A 25,913-nucleotide genomic window follows, 5' to 3' on the forward strand; every position below is an offset into this window, starting at 1 on the left:
GAGCTCTCATTGCTCTGTCCCAACCTAGCAGTTTGAAAGCATACCAGTGTGAGTAGATAAATAGGTACCGCTGTGGCAGGAAGGTAAATGGTGTTTCTGTGCTCTCTGGCTTCCATCATGGTGTCCTGTTGTGCCAGAAGCAGTTTAGTCATGCTGGCCACATGGCCTGGAAAGCTGCCTGTGGACAAACGCCAGCTCCCTTGGCCTGAAAGTAGAGATGAGCGCCGCAACCCCATAGTCAAATTTGACTGGACTTAACTGTCCAGGGGTCCTTTTCCTTTACCTACTCCATTTTGGTGCATTTCCCCCCAAAATGGATTTTTAACCAAATTGGAAAACCTGTCCTGCAATTATATTTAGTGTGGCTTCAGACATGCACTGGCTATGTTGGAAGACGTAGGGTAGGGTTTTTTTTTATTCATTGCTGCTAGGCACATGAACACAGATGGACCTGTGAAGAGTGTGAATACTGGAAATGTGCTCAGATGCACTCCGGTATTTAGCAACCTTGTTTGTGTGTGCAGAGCCAAGCCTGACCTTTAACATAGACACTGTATGCTCATACCTGCTCTAATTGAAGAGGGCGCCTCTCGAAAGACTCTCATCCATGTCTGTCATCATCCACTAGTTTTTCCAGAATTGTGGCTATAGGCGTTTGGTTGCAGATGGAACTGTATTTATAATGTTGAAATAGTTGAGGCTGTTGAAAATCTGCTCCGTTGCAAAAACTGGGGGGGGGGGGGAACTCCCAAATTAAGCAAGCCCACTTATCTTGGCTTTTCCTGTTCCTGGACTTCTCTGTGCTTTATATCTTGGCACATTCTAAGATTACCTTGATTTGTAGATGATTAATTATATTGCAGAAGAGCAACTGTGCAGGAGTTTGCTGCTTTCCATATTATGTATGCTGTGTCAGAGTGTCCCAGGAAGGCAAACTTTGAGCCTGAAAGAATTATCCCTGCAGAGAGGGGATGCCCCTTGTCCTTCAGGAGTTTGATGGGGTGTTCACTATTAATCAGTTCTGTCGCAGATTGGAGTATGTACAAATGTAACATTCTTTGAGTGATTTTCCTCCATGCTCTTTTACTGTCCCGGTGGTTCTAGCCCAGGGGTAGGCAACCTCAGGCCTGTGGGCAGTGGTGGGGCACGCCTCCCGGAGGGCGGGGTTTTGGGGGCGGGCGCCCGCGATGGCACCCCTTGGAGCCCGCCACTCAGGGCGGCCCGCCCCCACCGCCCCTATCTTCCTACGCCCCTGCCCGTGGGTCGGATGCGGCCCAATGGCCTTCTCAATCCGGCCCGCGGACGGTCCAGGAATCAGCGTGCTTTTACATGAGTAGAAAGTGTCCTTTTATTTAAAATGCATCTCTGGGTTATTTGTGGGGCCTGCCTGGTGTTTTTTACATGTGTGCTTTTATTTAAAATGCATCTCTGGGTTATTTGTGGGGCATAGGAATTCATTCATTTTTTCCCTTCAAAATATAGTCCGGCCCACCGCATGGTCTGAGGACCAAATCTGGCTTTGAAAGCTGGAAGCCAGACATAATAAAGGAAGCTAGGGGTGTTTCCAGGCTATCACTATGTTCACATACCAGCATATTCAGGTGGCACAAATATTGACGATTGGAAGGTCTTGTGCCACAAACCAGTGTTCGAAATTAGCCAGGTACCAGACGCATTTTGCGGCCAAGTGAAAGTGCTGGGCACCAGGATGATGCCTGACAACTCCACCATCAAGTGACTTTTCTTCTTTAAGCTCTTCACTTAGTTCAAGGTAGTCGTCTGAACTGGCCAGAGGTGTAACCTGAGACTCAATCACAGCCAGTCCATCATTTGAAAAAAAATAAAATTTTAGAGCTATCTTGCACCAAAATGGCAACAAGACATTCCATTTTGGCGACTCTAACCTTAGTTTAAGAAGCCATTTGGTGCTTAGCTTATATACCGTACAGTATCTTGAGTTTCTAACACTGCTGGCTCAATATAGGGGATCTTTCTCTGTCCTTGTTTTCCCCGCCTCTTCTGCCCTGCTGCCCCTCCCAGGCCAAATGCAGTAAGTAACTGTTTATTGCCCAATCTTTTACAGTGTATAATAAACAGTTACTTACTGCCTTTGACCTGGGAGGGGCAGCCAGGGAGGGGCAACACTGTAAAAGATTGGGCAACTTTAACCCCACTCTATGTATCAAGTCACATGTTTTTATTACAATCAATGACCAGCACAGCCTATGTAAATTTAGCTAGAGACTTGGAAATGATTAAAGAAAGAACCGGGAAGTGGAGGAAAATCTCAGCAAGATAAAAGTTGGCTTCAGTGTCATGTATGCCAAGCTCACATATGGGTTTTCCATGCCTCCATGTTCAAAATTTCCTGCTCCTTGGCCTTATCTGTGCTTGTTTTCTTTTATCTGCCCAGCTAGAATGATTCTGTGACAGCTGGTTTTATTAAACTGGCAGCCTGAACATGTGAGTGCATTGCCCTTCTTAGTTCCTTAAGATATGAAAGGAAATGCCAAGAAGCAGATTTTTATTTTTATTTAAGGTGGACAGACTTTCTTTGCTCACATCCAAGCAGAATATCAAAAGCAGTCATTTGCTTTCTACCAGTCCTACCCCATGGGGATGTGTGCCCCCTCTTTTGTGAATGACCCATTACCTCTGTCCTAAACACACGCGTGTGCAAGTCAGTGGTTGATCATCTCTGCTTTGCAGAAGGTCCAAGGCTGAAATCCTGGCAACTTTGGGTAGGACTGGGAATTCTCCTGGTCTGAGACCCTGTAGAAGTGCTGCTGAACATAAGACAGCTCCTAGGTTCCCATTTAATACCAGTAGGATTTTCCGTTAAGTAGACACACTTAGGAGTGTTCTCACAGCTTCCTAGCGTGTCGCAGAAGTGTGAAAAAAGTGGATTGCACAACTTCTTCTCTCTGTTTCTGTTTCTTTCTCTTTCTCTCCTATTCTCTCTTTCTGCCTCTTTACAGCATGAGGTCAGGCAGCCCTTTTTCGGTGATGATGCCATAATGATGGGATGTTCTTGCTGGAGGGGACCCATTCATGACCCTATTTAGGCCATGTTTAGGAAAGTTTTTAATGTTTGAAGTTTTATTCTGTTTTTAGTCCTCTGTTGGGAGCCGTCCAGAGTGGCTGGGGAAACCCAGCCAGATGGTTGGGGTATAAATAATAAAATTATTATTATTATTATTATTATTATTATTATTGTTTGTTGCACTTTAGTTAGAACCTGCCCATCACCAAGGAATTTGAAGATGTATGTGGGGATATGAAGGTGCAATGCAGTTGGTGGGTTTTGTTTTGTTTTTTAAACAACAACAACTGAGAATATTGTAGTGTTACTGACTTGGCTCATTTCTGCTAGTTCTCAATTGGTAGTTTTGTGCATACACCTGTAAATCTATTTGATTGTTAGTTGCATCTCCAGCAGTAAGGATGTGTAAGTCAAGGTAGAAGTCCTTTATTTAGCCCACTATTTCCCAGACTTCTGATTACAGAGGGACCTATATTTTGCAGTTAAAATGGAAAGTGCACCTCACTTCTGCATCTGAAAGGCTTGCTTTTAGAATGCCTTGGAGTAAGAACTACACACTTACAGGCGAATCTACCTTTTATGCAGCGGCACTCTGCGCAATGCCAAAATTTGGTGCCCCCCCACCTTTCGATGTTTGTCATTGTTGTGGCACCTCCTGCGGTGCCTCTTGGCTCGACGTCCAGTGTGGGCAAACCAGTCATATTCCCCTAAATCTGCCTGTTTTATGTCTGTGTGCATCTCTCTTTTGAGTCAACAGTGTGATGCAGCAGCTAAAAAAGCCAATGCAATTCTGGGCTGCATCAATAGGTGTATAGCATCTAGATCAAGGGAAGTAATAGTACCACTGTATTCTGCTCTGGTCAGATCTCACCTGGAGTACTGTGTCCAGTTCTGGGCACCACAGTTCAAGAAGGATATTGAAAAGCTGGAGCGTGTCCAGAAGAGGGCAACCAAAATGGTCAAAGGCCTGGAAACGATGCCTTATGAAGAACGGCTTAGGAAGCTGGGTATGTTTAGCCTGGAGAAGAGAAGGTTAAGGGGTGATATGATAGCCATGTTCAAATATATCAAAGGATGTCATATAGAGGAGGGAGAAAGGTTGTTTTCCGCTGCTCCAGAGAAGCGGACACAGAGCAATGGATTCAAACTACAAGAAAGAAGATTCCACCTCAACATTAGGAAGAACTTCCTGACAGTAAGAGCTGTTCGGCAGTGGAATTTGCTACCAAGGAGTGTGGTGGAGTCTCCTTCTTTGGAGGTCTTTAAGCAGAGGCTTGACAGCCATCTGTCAGGAATGCTTTGATGGTGTTTCCTGCTTGGCAGGGGGTTGGACTGGATGGCCCTTGTGGTCTCTTCCAACTATGATTCTATGAGTGTGCCTCTATAAAGAGGCAAGTTCAGACCAGGCATTCATGCAGAGATGCAACATACTCTCCTCTGAGGGTGGTTAATTCTAGTGTGTGTCTGAATCAGAGGGCTTGACTGATAAAAATCTCACCCAAAGCTGTGAGGTAAAAGAATTTCCCACTTCTGCTGAAGGCTGAATGGAAGGAGGCAAGTCCAGGAGACAATGGATCATGCAGAGATGGAGGCAGAGATGTGTGTGTGTGGATCAGCACAGAGATGGATCATGCAGAGATGTGTGTGTGTGTGTGTGTGGTGTGTGTGTGTGTGGTGTGTGTGTGTGTGGTGTGTGTGTGTGTGGTGTGTGTGTGTGTGGTGTGTGTGTGTGTGGTGTGTGTGTGTGTGGTGTGTGTTTGCTCATGGAAAACTTCAGATATTTCATTATTATGGTCCACAGTTTGGGAATTAACAAGTCTACCACTAGCGCATCTAATTTCCCTTAAGAAGGTTGAATATGCCTGGTGTCTCCTCCTATGTGAGTCTATTCCAGTATCCTGAGTTGTTCATGTTGTTTTTGAAAGGCTGCTGGATTCTCTGTGTTTGTGTTAAAAGTGTGCTTTGGAGCCAGGCAGGTCCGTTGGCAGCTTACAATACCGGAAACCCATTTTGCTTTAGAATTCTGGTAAAGGAGTTTTAGGAGTTGTAGTTTCGGTGGCTGAGCTAAACCCCAAAGAGGTTTCGTTTTGCATGTGGTTAGTACCTAAAGTTTTAAACACACACACACACACAGTGAAAATGTTCAAAGCAGTTTAAGAATGACTGTATACATTGCTGCCTTGAATCTTTAGTATCTACTGTATGTGTTGGTTCTAGATAGAAGTGGGTGGATGACGGTTAGGCAAAGTGATCATGTTGACTTCTGTTTTAAGAACCCTTTTGGATCAGGCCAGCTTGCCTTCTGGTCCGGCACTCTGTTTTCACAGTAGCCCACCAGATGGCTATAGGAAGCGTGAAAACAGGATGATGTCATGTCATGTCATGCCACGCCCCCCCACCCCACATTTCATCCATACTTGGTCTCCTACCTGGCCCTGACCATTCCCAGACTGAGCCTTGTGTGCCTTCAGACTATGATCAATACGGTGGAACCTCGGGTTAAGAACTTATTTCGTTCTGGAGGTCCGTTCTTAACCTGAAACTGTTCTTAACCTGAGGTACCACTTTAGCTAATGGGACCTCCCACTGCCGCCGTGCCGCCGCCGCGCGATTTCTGTTCTCATCCTGAAGCAAAGTTCTTAACCTGAGGTACTATTTCTGGGTTAGCGGAGTCTGTAACCTGAAGCGTCTGTAACCCGAGGTACCACTGTGAGTCATTTGTAGTGCATCAACACATTTCCATTTGACAACTCCTCTTCCTGAGCTGTTTCTGTTGTACCTAGGAACTGCTGTGTAATGTTAAGAATTCCTGGTTGTGTTTGCTTGTTTTCCTCTCCCCTCCTCATTCATTTTTCCTTTTGTGTCATGTCTTTCAAACTGTAACCCTCTGTGCAGGGACTGCCTATAGATATAACTATTCACTGCTTATAAAGCTGTGCCACAGAAATGTGGGACCCTATGAGGCTTTATACACAGCAGATGTAAAATATTCGTATTTTTGGCATACAATGAGTCTACTTACAATGCACGATCAGTTTGGAGATGAGCAGGCATTCAACATAAGAGGCATGCCAATGAAAGCAAAGCTCAGTCAGGTTGGAACTCCTAAGTTCCACATAGAAATCTGTTTAAAACACATTCCTCCTCCATGCGTATCTGTAGTTCACAGTGTTAACTACACTGTAGTTTATAGCCTGCACTCTCTTGCTGTCTCATCAGGGCTTGAGATGTATCAAGGCCTCAGAAGTAGTTCTTGAATGTTTTGGCTCCCGAATGCTGCAAACCCAGAAGTGAGTGTTCTGGTTTGCAAATGTTCTTTGGAACCCAAACGTCCGACACAGCTTCCGATTGGCTGCAGGAGCTTCCTGCAGCCAATCAGAAGCTGCTCTTTGGTTTTCGAACATTTTGGAAGTCGAACAGACTTCCAGAGCGGATTCCATTCGACTTCCAAGGGACGATTGTATCCAGTTTAGCTTTATGGTAGCATCTACAATGGGGACTGGAAACTTTGTATCCACCCATAGCTTGACCTTTGTGACCCAAATACAGATAGCGAGCATTTCTCACAGGGGGTCTGTTCCCGCCCCCTGCATGTGTTGGCAGTGCGCGTATAAGTGTCCCCCCATTACCCCCCCAATTTTGCCCTGTTCTGCCCTCGTTTTGCCTTCTTCCGGATCCAGAAGGACCTGTGTGTTAGCGATTGTGCATCACTTGAAGGCGCCTAAAATGGTGGCCATTACTGAATCATCAGGCTAAAATTTCTCTAATATGTTGTCCTCCATAAATGTATCCATTTGAAATTCTGGACTCCCACCCCTGTTCTTTAGGAGACTTTTTGCAAACCTATCATTTTTTTTTAAAGGCTCCAACGATCTCGCACCATTGTCTTGTCTTTGACTTGTGCTTTTTCCCTTCCTCCCAGTTGGCCCTTTGCGTGTGGAGTTTTCGCTGACTGTGGATTTGAAGAAAGTGGCAGGCGAGAACCCAGAAGTCAGGGAAGGAGGCCGCTATACCCCAAAGGAATGCAAAGCGCTTCAGAGAGTAGCGCTTATCATCCCGTTCAGAAATCGAGATGAACACTTGAAATACTGGCTGTATTATCTTCATCCAATCCTTCAAAGGCAGCAACTTGATTATGGTATATATGTCATTAACCAGGTAAGAGATTGCAAGATTCCAAATAGCCTGTTGCGTTTGCAAAAGGAGCATGTACATGTTGTCACTTTCTTTCAGACATGTCGGGGACTTTTTGCTGAGTGAATTGTTAAAAACGGTATTGTGGTGTTTGATGCCTCATGGTTGGTTTAACTCTGCTAGCAACAGGAATGTTGTGGAATTGTGCAAATGTAAAAACAAAGAAAGTTTAGGGAAGGTTTTCCTCACCCTTGTTGCGGTATTATAATATGCTCAGCTAAAGATTCTGATGGTTAAGGGTTCCTTCGTATAATACATTTTTTACAACACTTAGACTTGGTCATGGTATATGAGCTCCTGCAAAACATTTCCTTTACTTCCTTCATATAGAAAACAAAATCTTTACAAATCTAATTTAGCTTCTCCTCAACTTCCCTCCCCTCCTTCCTGTGGTTATTTATTTTATATCTTTTTATTACTGCATATCCGATTCAAATATACTTACAAATTTTCCCTCTAAACAAGAAATTTAACAAAAAGCAAAAAAGAAGGAAGGAAAAAAGGGGGGATTAAGAGAAGTGGGGGAAGCCCTCAGCTCATATTAAAATACATGAAAAAATAACCATAAATATATCTGTATTAATTGAAACAGATAGATACCGGTATATGCAGTCCACACAAAACTGACATTTATAAGAAATGTGTTTTATAATTATAATTTATATAACCAACCTTTTCCAAAAGATCTCAGGGCGATGTACAATATTAAGAACACATTTTGTAGAGCCTAATAATAAAAACATAACACAAAGCACAACAATAGACACCATAATAATAAAATAATAATGTAGCAAGGTGCGTGTATATCCTTCCGATTTTTATATTTCTGTTTGCTAGATCTGAGCTGTTTAGGGTCATTGGGCTGACAGAGCCACTTTGTACCTTGATGCTAAAACAGTGGCAATAGTTTGTTGGTACAGCGAGAGAAGCCTATAGCATCCCTTGGCTACAAGTTGCCCAGACTGAGGGGATGGCTGTGGATCTGTGAACTGTCTGTGTCCAGGGCAGCTGTCTACCAGCTCCATCTGGTACACAGGCTGAGACTGCAGACTGTCTCCCCAGAGTGGTGCATGCTCTGGTTATCTCCCGCTTGGACTACTGCAATGCGCTCTATTTGAAGGTGACTCAGAAGCTACAATTAATCCAGAATCTGGCAGTTAGACCGTTGTCCAGGAGCGACCGCTGGGACCATATAACACCGGTCCTAAAGGATCTTCACTGGTTCCCAGTACATTTCCGAGCACAATTCAAAGTGTTGGTGCTGACCTTTAAAGCCCTAAATGGCTTTAGGGCATTTCCACCCCCATCACTCAGCCCAGACATTGAGGTCCTCCTCTGAGGGTATTCTGCTGGTTCCCTCACTGCGAGAAGTGAGGTTATTGGGAACCAGCCGGAAGGCCTTCTCGGTAGTGGAGCCCATCCTATGGAATGCCCTCCCATCAGATATCGAGGAGACGAAGAACTACATATCTTTTAGAAGACATCTGAAGGCAGCCCTCTATCGAGAAGTTTTTAATGCTTGATGTTTTACTATGTTTTTAGATATGCTGTAAGTCGCCCAGAGTGGCTGGGGAAACCCAGTCAGGTGGGTGGTGTATAAATAATAAATTATCATCATCATCATCATCATCATCATCATCATTTATAGGACTTGTAGCACCGGATTGGTCATTTTTGTGTCAACCTGAGGTCCCAAGCCAAAGGATTTGGGAGTTGTACAACTATTGCAGTTGGGACTGCCTGCAGTTCCCTTCTCTAGCCCAAAGTCTTGGTTGATACTGCAGAACTTTTAACTGATAGGCTTGTATTATAATGGACTATACTTAGTTCTGTTGCATCGACTGAATATCTGTGACATTTAGTTGCATTTTGTTGTACTGTACTTGGAATGAGTTTACACATTATATTGAAAATTTTAGTTGCCTCCTCTAGTTATGATCACAGAGACTGCAACCCCACTGTTAACTTCCGGAGTTTTTGCCGGCCTGCTCAGAGTTATCTCTTGCTGTCTTCTTTGTCTTTGCGCTGAGCTTTGGGGAAGCAGAATGCACCTGGGTTTTTTTGGGTTTTGGTTTTTTTTTAGCTTTCTTAATCTTCATGAGCCAAAATGATGCTTTTTTCATGTGCCAGTTTCGTAGGGTATGTACATCTGCATAACACAACCGTCTCAGACTTATTCCATGGAATAACAAATAGTTCTAGATTCGGGGCACTTTTTTTTTAGCAGTTTAGGCAGGTTTCGTTTGTATGAGATTTCAATAAAGCAGTTCTGAAATTACACTGATGACCTGGGGGCAGGTTGTTTGTTAGCTTAAGAGACAACCTTCATTGTTTGCCATCAAAAATATAACGTGCGTTTCCCCATTTGGCTCCCAAGACAACCAGCAGGAATGTTCATTTGCAAATTAGAATAGCCTGTTTTTAATATTGGTTTATGGCATCTCATCTTCCCTCTTGCTTTATTGCTCAGGGATGGGACCTGATTTCTCAGCAATGGTTATGTTCTAGGATTGTCTTATCAGTTTCAGCTCTGGCTGTGTTGGGGAAATCCAGGACACCCTTGCTTCTTTTATTATGATGGTCGGTGGTACATGGACTTATCTGGTTAGGGTCATTGACTAGTGGAGGGTTCCAAAATGGTGGCTTAATTTTTCAAGACATGCTTCTGGAGGTCATGCAGTTTGAGTATCGCTGGGATATACATCTGATGGGGTCTTACTCTTTGCCATCTGATACCCCTTGAGGAGCAATTGAAAATCCCACCTCTGAGCAGGTCTTGCTTTATAGTTCCTACTACAGATGTCTTAAGAAGGAAAATGCTTATCACTATTTGTTCAGTTCTGTTTGGTCCTTAAATTTTTTTGTTTGCTTCAATCGGCATAGGATGGGATGTAAGGCCATTTAATTGTCTTTCCCTGTGGCTGAATGAAGGTTTCTAGTTCTTTTGCTAATGAGTCATTTGTGCAGACATAGAAATAAGTTTCTATGGGGTAAGTTGATGGCACCCTGATCCAAAATATGCTTGAGTTGGAAAGAAATTCCGTTGACTTTAACAGAGCTTACTTACAAAGGTTATTAGCGTTCAGGGCTCTGATGAAATTCTGCAAAAGGGGGCTATATAATTTGGAAAGAAAAACAGGGGATGGTGGATAACAGTAAGCATACATAGGCTAGGTGTGTGCAGAGTATAATTGTGTCGCTGCTTTTCCCCATTATGCTGCAGAAATCATACAAGTGTTACCCAGCATCATGACCTAATTTGTCAATGAAGCATTCACTTTAGTTAACTTCATTAAAGCAGTGTTAGTTTTGTGTGCATCAAGCAACATTGGCAATGAGACTAAATTATCCAGATGGTATTTTTCTTGGAAGGGTTAAGAGGAGCTTTTAAAACCTGCTACGTAAGAAAACGTTCTTATTTCTTTGCTCTCTTGACAATTGCTTTCTCTCTCTCCCCCCACCCCCTGTCTGTCCTTTCTTTGCATCCATTCTTCCTTTTATTCTTCCTTCCTTCTAGGGGGGGAAATCTTACCTTTCTCTTGTTAAACCTGTCCTATAGCAAAGCAATCGCTGAAGCAAGGAGAGTTTGTATGTGAGCGATTGATTCTTACTCCATCTGCGTCCTTCTGTACTCTGCATCTTGTAGGAGAAAGGAAGGAAGGAAGGAACGTTGACCACCCTACTGCTTCAATGGTAACGTCCCACCTCTTAACTTTCGGTGCAATGCAAATTCAAACTTGAATCTACTGCAGGTTTACCATTGACTTTTGGAACCTCTGAAATACATTAAATTGGGCTGAATACTGAAATGGAGATGTGGGGTGGGGTGGGGTGGATGTGATGTGAGAATATGTAAAATGGAAGTTGGGCTGCTGTAGCCAGTGGAAAAAACTGGGTGCTAATTGCCCCTCTCTAGTACGCAACTAAGGGACATGGGTGGTGCTGTGGTCTAAACCACAGAGCCTAGGGCTTGCCAATCAGAAGGTTGTCGGTTCGAATCCCCGCGATGGCGTGAGCTCTCGTTGCTCGGTCCCAGCTCCTGCCAACCTAGCAGTTCGAAAGCACGTCAAAGTGCAAGTAAATAAATAGGTATTCGGCGGGAAGGTAAACGGCATTTCCATGCGCTGCTCTGATTCGCCAGAAGTGGCTTTGTCATGCTGGCCACATGACCCGGAAAAACTGTCTGCGGACAAACAGCGGCTCCCTCGGCCAGTTAAGCAAGATGAGCGCTGCAGCCCCAGAGTCGGCCGCAACTGAACTTAACGGTCAGGGGTCCTTTACCTTTACCTTTAAGTTACTTGCCTTGCAGTCACATCTCACTGGTGCACCTGCTCTCTGTTTGTTGCACAGTATTCTGGCTGAGATGATTGCTCAGTGGACACTCAGCAGCCTGGTTTGCACAATATACTAAGCTATGGTTTATAAACCATGATTTAGTTAACCATAGTTTAAAATGATCCAAACGTGCCCTGCAACTTAACTATAGGTTACATATTATGGTTAGCAAGCGCTTGTTAAGCAAGATTTGCAGTCAGTTTATAAAAGTTGGTTTACATTAACTTTAGCTTATAATTAAGCTATAAAACGGGCCTGTTCTACAGCACAGAGATTTGCTTTTGGGTTCCATCTAGCTTTGAAATTGCATTGACTTGTCTGACAAGGAACTCTTGTGGGCCTGGCAGGAGACTCCTCTGCGAAAAGTTCAGGGGAGCATTATAGGGTTTACATAGCACTTACACCACTGGCCAAGACCTCTGCATGCATTTGAGTGTGTTGTCGAGCAGACTTAACAACCCCCTGAGGCAAATGGTTGCAAACATCAGCCTAATTTTCAGGGATGCTCCCCCATGATAGATAGTCTTCTCACTGGACAAGCCTTGGTAAACTTCTGTGAGCATCGGAGAGCCCTGGAACACAGAGCGAAAAGCATTAAGCTACATTTATTGAAAGAACAGAGCAGCTATTTACTTGTTAACTTAAGAAATCCTGCGTCTGCTGTTGCAACTTCCTAATGCGATAATAAATGAGAGATTTAATTAGCAAAGGACATGAACTCTCTCCTGCAAAACAGAGGCAGGATGGGAAGCCTCTAACTTCTGAGCTCTGCCAACCTCAAGGAAGTAGCAACGTCCAAGTCTGAACTGAACTCGCCAAGCGTGCAACGCCAATCTTATGCTCTTCATTCTTTCTTAGATAATATTTGTGCGGGATAATTAATGAGCACCAGCTGTTGCACATGTTGCAATTTTGGAGCAAAGAACTCTGTGTGGGATTGGCCGACTTAGTAGAGCCAACGGGATTTATGTCTGCCCAGACTTGACAGAAACCTACAGCTGCTGCTCCGGGCAAAAGTCCAGCTGGCTCTCTGAACCAACTGGTAATTAGTTTGAGGCTTCTTAGTTGAGGAGCACAGTGGAGGTGTGTTGAGTATCCTCAAATTGGCGCCTGTACAGTAACTCTTGCAGCCAGCTTTGCTGATTTCTAGTGATATATAATATATAGTGACATAAAATGCCGAGGGCTTGCCCATACTCTCACTTGTCCTGTGCCTTAGAAAGGTCCAAGTGGTTTTCCATTTGTCCCTTGCTAACCACCACCACCCCGGAAAACTCACTATTTAGCGTGAAATTGGAGCAAGCATCCATCTGGAGAAAACTTGATTGACATTTGTTCTGTTTCAGCTGTTGTTGGCATCTTTTTGTTTCAAGTGTGTGCCCTGTGGGGCAAAGTCAAGCCGCAGGAGAATAACAGCGCCGGCTGAGGCTGCAGAGGCTGGCAACGTGTAGCTGCTACCTCCCGTGTTGTTTTTGCTGGTTTAGCAGCACTGAAGCGATCTCCCTGGGGCACAAGCCTGGGCAGCGTGTATGGAGTTCCTGGGCTGCCCAGATGACAAGACCCTGTTCTCGGACCCACTGACATGGTCCAAAGGAAAGCAGATTATATACACAAATTATCAAATGTGGTGACAATAATAATAGTACAACAAAACAAAACGCCACCACCACCACAAACTGGCTAGTCAATATAAAACCAAATTTACTGGAATAATACTGTATATTCCTGCGTATAAAACTACTTTTTAACCCAGGAAAATCTTTTCAAAAGTCGGGGGTCATCTTACATGCCAGGTCGTATTTCTTATACGGCGAGTATATCCCAAACTCTATGTTTTGACTGGAAAAGTTGGGGGTCGTCTTATACGCCGGAATATACGGTAGCTAGAATAGAGATAGGTTAGTAACCATTCAAACAACAAACATATTAAGGTGTCATGTGCAAGTCAAGACCTGGAAATACTGTGAACGTGGAATGGATATGTTCGGTTTCTGATAATTGGTTCTCATGGGAAACTTACAGATTCTTGCTTCACACAATTAACTCAAGGCAGTGTCAATTTACTCTTGGCAGAAAGCCAAGGTCTGCCTGGCCTGGCAACAACTCTCTCATTGGTTAATGACTAGCACTGAACTCTGTTATCTAGGAATGCTAGCACAGTTGTTTCTTGTGGGTGTTAGGAGTAGGAGTGCTGCGTATGGTTGGAGAGAGAGAGAGGATTTATTTTGCTTTGCTTTGTATGCAGAAACTCTGCTGGTTTTCTTTTCTTTTAATAAATCCTGTAAATAGTTATTCTGCGTCTAGCCGACTAGTCATTTCCACCTCAACTAGCTTCTGCACTGTGCAGGAAAACTCTGCTACGTTTGGGCTAAAGCCATTAGACCTATGCCTGACACTTCAAAATTCTAAGAGGATAAAAGGACAACTGTATCTAAACAAATACATGCACAGTAAACATTATATATATTATGGATTAATCTATATGTGGATTAATGAACCATTCAACACATGGCAAGAGTCCAAACATGGAACAGCAACCCCATGCCGCCACAACGGAGAGGGTAGCACAAAAGAGAATATGAATCTCTCAATCTCTGTGTGCATTTTTTTGTTATTAAGACTCGAGAAAAAGGAAGAGAGAGAAAACCCACATTTTTTTCTGACTTTGCCTTTCCCCTGTGGGTTTGGTCCTTCACATCTCTCTAGGGCAGGCTTCCTCAACCTCAGCCCTCCAGATGTTTTTGGCCTACAACTCCCATGATCCCTAGCTAGCAGGACCAGTGGTCAGGAATGATGGGCATTGTAGTCTCAAAACATCTGGAGGGCCGAGGTTGAGGAAGCCTGTTCTAGGGGTTAAGGGGCTGTTTGAAAGGGCTGGTTACCCAGCAGAAACCACTGGGCTTGACAGTTTTCCAAAACTCTGGGGCAAGTTCTTCTCTTGTGTCCCTGCAGATGGAGGATAGAAATGTGATTTCTTTGTTGTTACCCTTATTTCCCACCCCACCTCCCCAGGTCTACCAATCTTTGTTCGACCAGGACTTTAAACTTTTTTCTCCCTCTGCCTTTTCCTTGCCCTGTTAAATTTGCAAAATAAGAAGAAAAAGAATGGCTAGAGCCTCTGCAAGCTGTACATTGGTTCCAGATGAACTCCCCTCCCCCCCCTAAGGAGGCATGTTTTGCCATACTCTGCTGCTGGCCAAACTAGATAATTCTGTGGGTTTGGGAAGCTGGATGTTTGCCAAACCTTTAAAAAGCAATGGGGAGTGCAATTTTGGAGGGAAGAAAATACTTGGGGGTAGGATCCACCCAGTCTCTCTCGGAGGTCCAGAGAGGCCCAGGCCACTTCCAGCATTTGAGGCTGTAGCCACAATATATATATATATATATATATATATATATATAACAGAAACACACAGAAACAAAACAAGGCACCAAAAAAAAAAGTGGGTGGTTTGGACACATTCAGCATGGTCTACATTTGTGCCATCAGAACTGATCTGTTTCTATATATTTCCCTATATATGGAAGGTTTCAAATGTTTAATGCTTTATTATGTTTTTATATATGTTTTGAGGCTCCCCAGAGTGGCTGGGACAACCCAGTCAGATGGGTGGGGTGCAAATAAATTATTATTAATTATTATTAACATTTACAAACCGTCTCAGTTCTTTAACAAAACTATATCTGTTAACAAAAAATAATAATATATATTTTACCAAATATATGGAGGAGAGTTAAGTGGCTGGCACAGCTGCAAGTGTCCTAGATATGTTGTCAAAGGGTGGCAGATGATGAAACTGGAAAAATAAATAAATATTTCCTATGTGAATGTTCTCTTGCCCAGCTGAATGTCGGCTTTGACCTGCTTTTCATATTTACATCTTCTTGAACTGTTTCAAAGTGTTCAGTTTGTCTACGTTACTTATATGGCAGATGGATCAGCTGACCTAAAACCACCTGACCAAACTTGGATGGACTGCAAATCTATTTTGATTCTGCAGCCCAAAGCAGAAGTTGTGTGTGTTGTGCAAACAGACAATGGCTCTGTTGCTTCTGTATGGAGTAGATGAAATTTGGGCAACACAGTTTTGGACTGTTCCTTCCCCCACCAAGGAGGTGGTCAGTGCAAGACCCACAAGGAACCTTACTGCTGTCTTGTCTTGAAAATGGTTTTAAGGTAGAGTTTTATTTTCTTGGTTCAAATCTCTCTCTTTATGTTCTGTTTCACTTCGTCAGGTTTCAGCGCTGTGTCCAACCCCACATCTCCATTTCTTGTTACATATGAACTAGTAGATATTCTGTCCCCTAATTTGTTTTCTGTGTTGATTTTGCCTCAGGAAAGAGCCTGCCACCAAGCAGCAAGCAAGTTACCCCAGAACATTTTAAGCCAAGTATTTTGCACTTTTTTTAAAAAAAAAGGAAATAGTTCAAATTCTGACCCAAGAAACTGAACCCTGCAACCTGTATACATTACGCAGATTTAGTAGATTTTCATACTTTCAGGTTTTCTCCGCCCTCCCCCCCCCCAAATTCTCCAAGCTCAGAGCCTTTGGTTAAAAAACAACAACCCTGTGCTTCATGGAAGTGCTGTGGGTGCCAGCAAAAAAAATGGCAGCAAAAAAGAGGTGACAGTACTCTCCATTGGTGAGTACCATGACCAACCCCCCTGCCCTGCTTATCTGTATAATGTTTATTTAGAAAAAAAGGAAAATTGGAAGTGCAAACATACATTTACATACAGGTAGGTAGCCGTGTTGGTCTGAGTCGAAACAAAATTTTAAAAAATTCCTTCAGTAGCACCTTAAAGACCAACTTAAGTTTTTATTTTGGTATGAGCTTTCGTGTGCATGCACGAAGAAGTGTGCGTGCACACGAAAGCTCATACCAAAATAAAAACTTAGTTGGTCTTTAAGGTGCTACTGAAGGAATATTTTCATACATTTACATATACATGCAGAAAAGCACACACGCAAAATCACAACCTGGTAAAAATAAATATATTGAAGAGTATTTCACCTTACATTTCAGTGAATGTATTTGTGCTTCAGAATAGCTTTTGGGTTTTTTACAGCAAAATCCTCTGTATGCCCTATTGAGTTCCGTTGAGCTTACTTTCTCAAAAATTTGGGTTTAGGGCTGCAGCCTAGAATTTTGGTGGCTTTTCATCCAGCCATTTAGTTGACAGGAGCTTAATGGTTCTCTAAATAATTTCAGGACCTTGAACCCACCCAAACCTCTCTTTGGCAAGAATTTAACATTGTTGCATTATTACCTTGTTGCATTTAAATAAATTATAAAGGTGTCAGTTCATTAAAGCATAATCAAGGTATGGAAGTATACAGAAGTGAAAGTTGGTTGTCTCTGGTTAGATCACTTTTTCTTAAGTGCGTGTGAAAAGGAGGAGGATATACATGAAAGAAGGCTTTTATATCCGAATCCTTTGCTCAAGGCACTTGGCTTGTGATTTCCTTCCTGCAATTTTCCCCCTGTGGTTATATTTATTGCACTGGGGAAAGAGGTGGGGGGAGTTGGAACTAACACAATTCATTCAAAGAGGGGATTAACCACTAGAAAACAATGCCAGGGAATCCAGGGAATCTTGGTTTGTTATGTTTAAATTTCCCTAAAAGGAAGCGCAGTCAGCATAAATAAACATTTTTAATAGTGCGTTTCCAATATACAGAGAGCTTCATATACAGGTGAAACTCGGAAAATTAGAATATCATCGAAAAGTGCATTTATTTCAGTAATGCGACTTATTATTATTATTATTATTATTATTATTATTATTATTATTTGCAAATGCTTTCTTTTTGGAAATTCCACAGTAATAAAACAAATAGTTACAATAATACAAAAATAAACATCGTTATTACATTTCATTAATTACATTCCATTTGTAATTGACCCGCCTAACGACAAATAGCTACAATTACAACAAATAAAGGCTTGACATATCTTGCTTTGCATGTCATGCATCTATCTCATATATTGGTTTCACCTTTTAAGTTGCATTACTGAAATAAATGCACTTTTCGATGATATTCTAATTTTCAGAGTTTCACCTGTACACTAAGGCAGGTGCTTATGAGCAGCCAAAGCTGCAATGGGGCCTTCATTAAATCCACCTAATGAGTTCATGGTTTGTTAGTTATTTTTTGTTGATTTTCAAGATGGTTATATCAAACCAAGCCTATCTGCTGTTACATTGGTGTAGGTGAGCACTTCATACAGTATCGTTATATATTATATAACTAAAGGGATGTGAGACAATTGCCAAGTTGTCTATGTGCATGGTCTATGACATCCATATAGATTTGGCTATTTCTGGCAAAGAGATGTACATATTTTGATGCATGGTAAATTGAATAAAGTCTCACCATACTGCACTAAAATATGTATATTGTGGTTTTGCTTTACCCTGTATCAATTGTAGATTGGGCATTATCTTTTCTGAGATTGCAACAGACCAAATGTTCTTATGCCAAGATTGTATGGACAGGTTGTCTAACTCCTTCCTGTGCTGCACTCTTGAATTCATGGATGAGATGAGATTTTACCTGAGGTCTTCTCAACTCCCCCTCTTAGCTGCCCACCTTAGTGGGGAAAGAGGAGAGGGACATACAGGGATACTACTTTGGGCAGCAACCAAGTCATCTTTGTGTTTAGTTCGTCCACAATCTACATCATTTTGTTAACCCTCTTTATTTTTGTGGCCATTCAGCAAGGGGGCTGGGGACACGGCAGCAAGGCCAGGCTGAGCTACAGGGCCCAGAAACCCCCGGCAGCAGGCAGGGCAGGAATCCATTTTTTTGGAGGGGTGCCTGGCTCACACCCCCTCAAAATCCTGCACCAGGGGCTACAACCCTCCTGGTCCTCCCCACGCTACAACCCTGTAGTAATCTACTAAATGGACCAATGTTCTTGTTCAGAATAAGGCAACTTCCTGTGTCCTATGCAGTTATCTTAAATGTCTGCTGTTTCCCACTGTACACATTTTAACGTAATAAACTTCATCCAGCATATCTTGACTGTTGTATTTTATCCTCTAAGTCACTTCTTTCTTTCTTTTTTTTTTGGGGGGGGGCAACTGACAAATGTAGTACTGTAGTAGCAAATCTCTCTCTCTCTCTCTCTCTCTCTCTCCCTCTCCCTCTCCCTCTCCCTCTCCCTCCCTCCCTCTCCACCAGGCAGAAGGCTGTCGTCTCAAAATGCCTACCAGTAATTATTTCTGAACTGAATGTTACTCTACTACTACTACTACATTAAAACTCCTGTTCTGGAAAGTATACATTTAAATAGGATTTAAAGAGGGTGAAGACCTAGCAATACAATTGTACTGCCACAAGAGAGAGTGAGTTGCAGGAATGTTGTTGTTTAGTCGTGTCCGACTCTTCGTGACCCCATGGACCATAGCACGCCAGGCACTCCTGTCTTGCACTGCCTCCTGCAGTTTGGTCAAACTCATGTTCGTAGCTTTGAGAACACTGTCCAACCATCTCGTCCTCTGTCATCCCCTTCTCCTAGTGCCCTCAATCTTTCCCAACATCAAGGTCTTTTCCAAGGATTCTTCTCTTCTCATGAGGTGGCCAAAGTATTGGAGCCTCAGCTTCAGGATCTGTCCTTCCAGTGAGCACTCAGGGCTGATTTCCTTAAGAATGGATAGGTTTGATCTTCTTGCAGTCCATGGGACTCTCAAGAGTTGCAGGAATAATAAGCCTTAAATGAGAAAGAGCACCTGTCGTCTCTTCAGTAAGGTTTCTCCTCTCCTGCAGCATGGCACTTTCCAATGCTAACCTTGAATGCTAGCATGAATTGTGGTTTCAGTGTTATCTGCATTGTTATCAGTGTCTTTCTGCATGGAACGCTTGTTTGCTTGATGTGAGGTAGACATAAATTATTAGCTGGGCACACACCCACACCCAAAAGGTGTTTATTCGGAAGCTGTGAGAAGCCACGGAAGCTGTGGTGCTGCCGTTAGGATCTTGGAGGGGTGAATAGGGCTATGCTTGTGGGGTCGTTATTATAAAGCTTTTCTGTCCGTACAGGTTCAGTGCCATTTCACATAACCCAACTGGAATGGTTGCTTTCATATGTCTGGACTTGAGCCATGCCGATAGCAAATGGGTCGTGAGATTACGTCACTATGGTGAACAAGTGCAAACTTGCTGATAACACTTTGCTTTGTTAAATTCATCTCCTGCCCTTCTCCTTTCTGAGGACTTGGGAAGTAGCAATTTCAGAGGCGAAACTATAATAGAATATTAAATTAATTTAACAGTTACATAGAAATGAGAGAGGCAATGCAATGTAGTGTCCGGCTGGACAGACTTTAAGCTTGCAAGCTCTACGTTGCTTTTACTTCAAACCATGAAGTCCACCCACTAGAGCCAAACACCGACTTAAAGAAACAGCCAGCATGCACTTTGAATTAAGGAGCAAGACACATTTCAGCCCAGGATTTTATTTTCATTACTAGAACTGAGCTCACAAGTCTTTACTCAAATATTCATTCTAGGTTCCCCACCCCAACCCCCAGCTTTCTCCATTTCAGTAGCCTAATTTGGTGATGGAGTTGCTTGTGTTAACCAGTGGGGAGCCATAAATCCTTTGTGATCTACTGCAAATTACCCAGAGATCTGCCAGTAGATCCTGTTTTACCTTTGCCACTCCAGAGAGCCACTGTCAATCAATGTGCTGAGCTATACACATAGGCAGCTTCCTATGTGAGTAGTGGATAGAACATCAAATCCCACTTGGTCATGAGATTCGCTCTCTCTTTGCCTTACCTGCATCCACTATACAGTTGTTGGGGCTAAAATGTGAGACCCCTCTAAAATGTGGTTAATTAATCTCTGTTTAACCCTAGTAAGCTGAGCACCAGGTCAGGCTCATAGCATTTATGAAAGCTATTCTGCCTTTGAATTTGCTTGTTGTTGTTTAGCCATTTCGTGACCCCATGGCCAGGCACTCCTGTCTTCCACTGCCTCCTGCAGTTTGGTCAGACTCATGTCCGTAGCTTTGAGAACACTGTCCAACCATCTCGTCCTCTGTCGTCCCCTTCTCCTTGTGCCCTCAATCGTTCCCAACACCAGGGTCTTTTCCAGGGAGTCTTCTCTTCTCATGAGGTGGCCAAAGTATTGGAGCCTCAGCTTCAGGACCTGTCCTTCCAGTGAGCACTCAGGGCTGATTTCCTTCAGAATGGATAGGAATTTGCTAGACATACATAATTTTTAGAACAGTCTTCTCTACACTTTGGGAAGCAAAGCAACCCCCTAATAAACTTCTGAAATACTTTCTCATGAGACCCTTTTCTCGAATGAGCATCACATTTTAATTCTCCTTTCTTACAATTTGGCTTTTATATTTCTATAGTAATCAAGAGCTGCTTTTTTTTGTGTGTGGAGTCGCCCTAGCTGGTTTTCCTGAAGGGTTAATTGAAATAAGAGAAACGTGTGGTTTCAGCCATGCCCTTATACCCTCCTTAAATTGGCAAGGACACTTTTTAGTTTCGCTGATTTAAGGATTAAAGAATCCTGGAATTCTTGCCAAGTTTGTAAACAACTTCATTATATTTTGAAAGTCAGAGGAGAGCAGATTACAATTTAGAAACTCTGAAAACAAACTGACAATACATTATTGCAGAAACCATTTACTTATTAACATAGCTATAAGAATAAGGCAGATTTAAGAGCACCTTCAACTATCTTTTACTCCCTTGTACCGCATTAAAAAAAATAGTATGAATTACATGAAAATTAGGGAACTCCCAAAACACAGCTGCTCCTGTCCCAATCTTTTTTAAAACAAAACAAAACAGGCTTTTCCTTGTATTTCCTCTTATCAGTCTCCACAGGGCTTCTTGCTTATTACTTGGTTCCAAGAATAATATCCCAGAATGAAACTGAGAACTCAGAATCCTTCCTCTCCCACTTCACTTCCTATGGAGAGAAGGTTTACTAGCTACCCTCTAGAACAGGCATCCCCAAAACTTCGGCCCTCCAGATGTTTTGGACTACAATTCCCATCCTCCCTGACCACTGGTCCTGTTAGCTAGGGATCATGGGAGTTGTAGGCCAAAACATCTGGAGGGCCGCAGTTTGGGGGTGCCTGTTCTAGAAGATGCCATGTTTTATTTTGATCATGGGATCTCGCCAAGTACACAGCTAATCCTAAATCTAGGACCTCAGGTAGGTACCACACCACATAACGCCATTTATTGTGCTCCTCAGGAGGAGTAACTCTTTTACACATATTTACAAATACAGTATAGTTATAAGAAGCACAGCTGCATCAGATGTTCAGTACTTGTATTGGGTGAGATCCAGGTTGCCTCCAATATCTTCCTCCTCTTCTATAGGACTAAACCCTTTTATAGAGCTTAGGTACCACTTCTAACCTATCACTTACTGGGAGGAAATGAGTCCTTATCAATTTCCTATACAGTGGTACCTCGGTTGAAGAACAGTCCTGTTTACGAACGATTTGGTTTACAAACTCTGCAAAACCGGAAGTAGTGTCCCAGTTTGCAAACTTTACCTCGGTTTTGGTTTAAGAACGGAATTCCAGAATGGATTAAGTTCGTAAACCGAGGTGCCACTGTATTAGTACAATGGTACCTCGGTTGTCGAACAGAATTCTGTTCCGCAAGACCGTTCAACTTCCGAAACGTTCGAAAACCGCAAAGGGCGGTCGGCAAAGTCAATGGAGAAAAAAGAAAAAAGCGCAGTGGAAGCCATTCAACTTCTGAGGTGCATTCAAAAACACAAGCAATTACCGTATTTTTTTTCACGCCATAGGACACACCTGACCATAGGACACACCTAGTTTTTTAGAGGAGGAAAACAAGAAAAAAAATTGTTGTTGAGTTTCTTGGAAAATGGGGAAAATCCTGTTTTATGGTGTTCAACTCACAGTTCTGCAGCTTCTCTAGGAAAGGGACCCATTTCTACAGTTTCCAGACAGATAATCTAATCAGCCAGTCACATGTCGCTGGGGAAACAAGCAGCCTCTCTCTGCAGACAACAATTGAGGCCTGGGCAAGGGGCCTGGGCGGGGCGGGCAGGAGCTAGCTAGCTTCCTTATCTCCCTCCCCGATCATAATTTTAAGCTAAACTGAACAGAAAAACATGGTGAAGGAAACGTTTGAGAGAACTTTGCCACCCGCATGTCAACGTTACTGCTTGTGAAGGGCCAGGCCTATAATAAATAGTAAATGTTAACCAGCTTTTATTGACTGTGCTTAATAGCCCTTCTTTTTCTTACATTAGGGCGGAGACGCAACATTTAACCGTGCAAAGCTTCTGAACATAGGATTCACAGAAGCTTTGAAAGAATACGAATATGACTGCTTTGTATTTAGCGATGTTGACCTAATCCCTATGGATGACAGAAATATATACAAGTGTTACAGTCAACCCAGGCACCTCTCTGTGTCGATGGATAAATTTGGATTCCGGTAAGAGATCAATTGCTAACATGTATTCGACGCTAGCAAAAAAAAAAAAAAGTCACATAATAATAGCATGGCTGTTAATATCAAGGGTGGATTAATGTTAGGAACCTGTATCCATGTCGGCTTGCCTATTCTGCACTTGGATGTTTTTTTAGATACTTTACTTACTGTTCTTCAGCCAAGAGGCTCTCAGAACAGTTTATATAAATAATAATAATGCTTTTTTTAACAACAACAACAACAACATTTGCCTCGTGGGAAGCAATGCCTGAGATCCATTTTAGATGTAATGGGGAAGCCTTGTTTCCCACATGAATGAACTGTGGTGAACCCTTGTTTTCCTGCACACTCACTTGTCTCCTGGCACTTGACAGAGAAGAGGGGAGAGAGTAAACGGCTTGAACATGTACAGGAAATTATGGTTTATTGTCGTGGCTGAATTACACCTGAAGATGCTTGCAGGTTATGCATGCCACTTCATTAGGAACAAGTTTTGGAGATAGCAAATGGGCTGCTGCCATATTGGTGGGAAGATGATTACCTGAAAAGTGAAGTCTTGAAGTGTGTAATGTGCTAAGGGGGAAAAAAAGAATGCTGATAACTATGCAGTTAATTACATTCTGCTGTATTTCTGATAGGGCAGGAAATGAAAACTGTCCAACTTACCTGGGGTGGGGGAAGGGTTTAAGTGAATTCTGAGCTTACTACATCCTTTAAGACAGTCAAGATTTTGTGTGTGTGTTGAAGCACATATTTCTATGGCATTTATTGATGTTACACTTTATAATTGTTTTAATGGAAACCACCCAGAGTGGCTGGGACAACCCAGCCAGATGGGCAGGGTACAAATAATAAAATTGTTGTTGTTGTTGTTGTTGTTGTTGTTGTTGTTGTTGTTAATGCAATTATTAATACTTTAACTTACAAGTGCAACTAGACGAGCAATCCTAACATCTTGGTGATAGCTAAAACTAGTTTTTTTTTTTAATGAGTTGCCTTTCTCTCTTTCAGCTTGCCTTACAATCAGTATTTTGGAGGAGTGTCTGCTTTGAGCAAGGAGCAATTCCAAAAAATCAACGGCTTTCCCAATAATTATTGGGGCTGGGGTGGTGAAGATGATGACATTTATAACAGGTAAGGCTCCTGTGCCTCCCAATTAATATAGATTTCTTTCACTGTTTGGAGGAGGAGGAGAGGGGGATGGCTCGTCTGGCAAACTGAAATGTTTGAATAAGCAGGACAGTCGTCATAGTGTGACATTGAATCCCATTCCATGTGTGCACTCACTATAGGAGGCGCTTCTTTACATCCCACAGTTGGCCAAGAAAGCGGCCGCTTACAAGCATGTGCCAGGAAGTGGTGAAAGAAATCCCGCTGGCTACGTAATCTGTCCCCAGCTGCCACACCTGCCTTTCTGGCTGTGACATTAGCAAATAGCTTAACTTGTTTGTATTTCAGCGTGAACTCCAGACATTAGCCTGCAGCGGCTTGTATCCAAAGAGGGCCAGGGAATGGTGTTCCTCCATTGTTTCCTTTTCCTTCCTGGCTCGCTGTCAAACGGAGCTGGCAGAAAGCAGGAGATCCTGGGACAGTCTGGTGCTCTACACTGCGCCGGGGTCACTGTTCTCCTTGTCTCTTTAGCGCTGCTCACTAAGCTGGGGAGCAAACAAGAGTCTCTCTTCCCACTGTCAGGGTCAAGCCTTTGGCAGACAAGTGTTTCCATTCAGGCTCTTTGAAAGCTTGCTTCCTCTTCACTAGTACTGTAGGGAGGCATGCTGCTAAGTCTTTGGAAGTTCCACGAAGTCTTTACAGAGTAATGCCAGGATGTTCATGTCTTCGGAGGATTAGAAAACATGGGGAGTATGGCTTGCAGGCACAGCAGTATGGGAATTTAAGATGCTTAAGTCTTAAATGCTTTTTTAAAAAAATGTAGACTGTGTTTTACGAATACTGTCAAAGGAAATGAATTCACTGTTTCATTTTCTCAAAATAAAGTTACTGGGGCTCTGGGAACCCTGGTCAGACTTCCTATTCTTTTAATTCAAAGTGGGCTGAGCACAGGATGTTGGAACTGTCAGAAGCCAAAGGAACTCTGAGCATGCTCAGAAGTATCCTTATTGTATATTTTCATTTTATTTAAAGAACGGGCGTTCCAGTAATGGTAGAGGGCCGTGATGCTAAACGTTAAGCCAAATGTTAACTCTGTTAAAAGTTAAAAGCAGAGTTACAAGACCAAGAGTACCTCCTTTTCCATTTCCACTGTTGCTCAGAAACCTGCTTTTCAGCCCTCAAGCCCTTTATTGGTAGGCTGAAGACATGTTTTTAGCTACTTCCTATTTCAATGCTCCTTAAGGTGAGCCATTCTTGACATGAGAAAGTAAACAGCTCTTGACAGTTATTTATTTAGTTAATAAAAAAAATTCCTTCAGTAGCACCTTAAAGACCAACAAAGTTTTTATTTTGGTATGAGCTTTCGTGTGCATGCACACTTCATCAGATACAGATTATCAGATTCATCAGATTTAGTTAGTTAGTGCCACTTCTACCCCCCTCACTCCCATAGCTGAAAAACACAATCTAAACACAAAAGTTGGGGAGTTGGGAAAAGTCGCCCAACAAAACTAAAAGTCAAATGAAATGGGTTGTACAGACTAAAAGCCAGGCTGAACTGTAAGAGTTGGGGGGGGGGCAGGCATGGAGACTTGTAGGCCACCCAGAGCAAAAGCATCCTGACTCTTGCTTAAAGGAAGAGAGCCCCCAATTCCTTTTGGAAACGGTTCCATAGTTGAACTGTTCTTACCACTTCTTAAACTGCAGTGCACAAAACTAAACACCAGTGCCCCAGATGGTGACTGTGTACGCACATCCGAAGCACACTTTGCCTCT

At 42.8% G+C, this 25,913-nt stretch overlaps 1 protein-coding gene across 1 annotated transcript in view; it reads left to right on the forward strand.

Moving 5' to 3' along the window:
- The window catches only part of B4GALT1 (beta-1,4-galactosyltransferase 1), a 45,700-nt gene that overhangs the window by 16,202 nt on the left and 3,585 nt on the right, over positions 1-25,913 (forward strand). The window contains exons 2-4 of the mRNA XM_035140728.2: positions 6,966-7,201; positions 22,843-23,030; positions 24,039-24,161. Coding sequence (XP_034996619.1) covers positions 6,966-7,201; positions 22,843-23,030; positions 24,039-24,161 — 547 coding nt within the window. The remainder of the gene's footprint in view (positions 1-6,965; positions 7,202-22,842; positions 23,031-24,038; positions 24,162-25,913) is intronic.

This window comes from Zootoca vivipara, chromosome 16 (genome assembly GCF_963506605.1).
Source record: "Zootoca vivipara chromosome 16, rZooViv1.1, whole genome shotgun sequence".
In the NCBI taxonomy this organism is placed as follows: domain Eukaryota; kingdom Metazoa; phylum Chordata; class Lepidosauria; order Squamata; family Lacertidae; genus Zootoca; species Zootoca vivipara.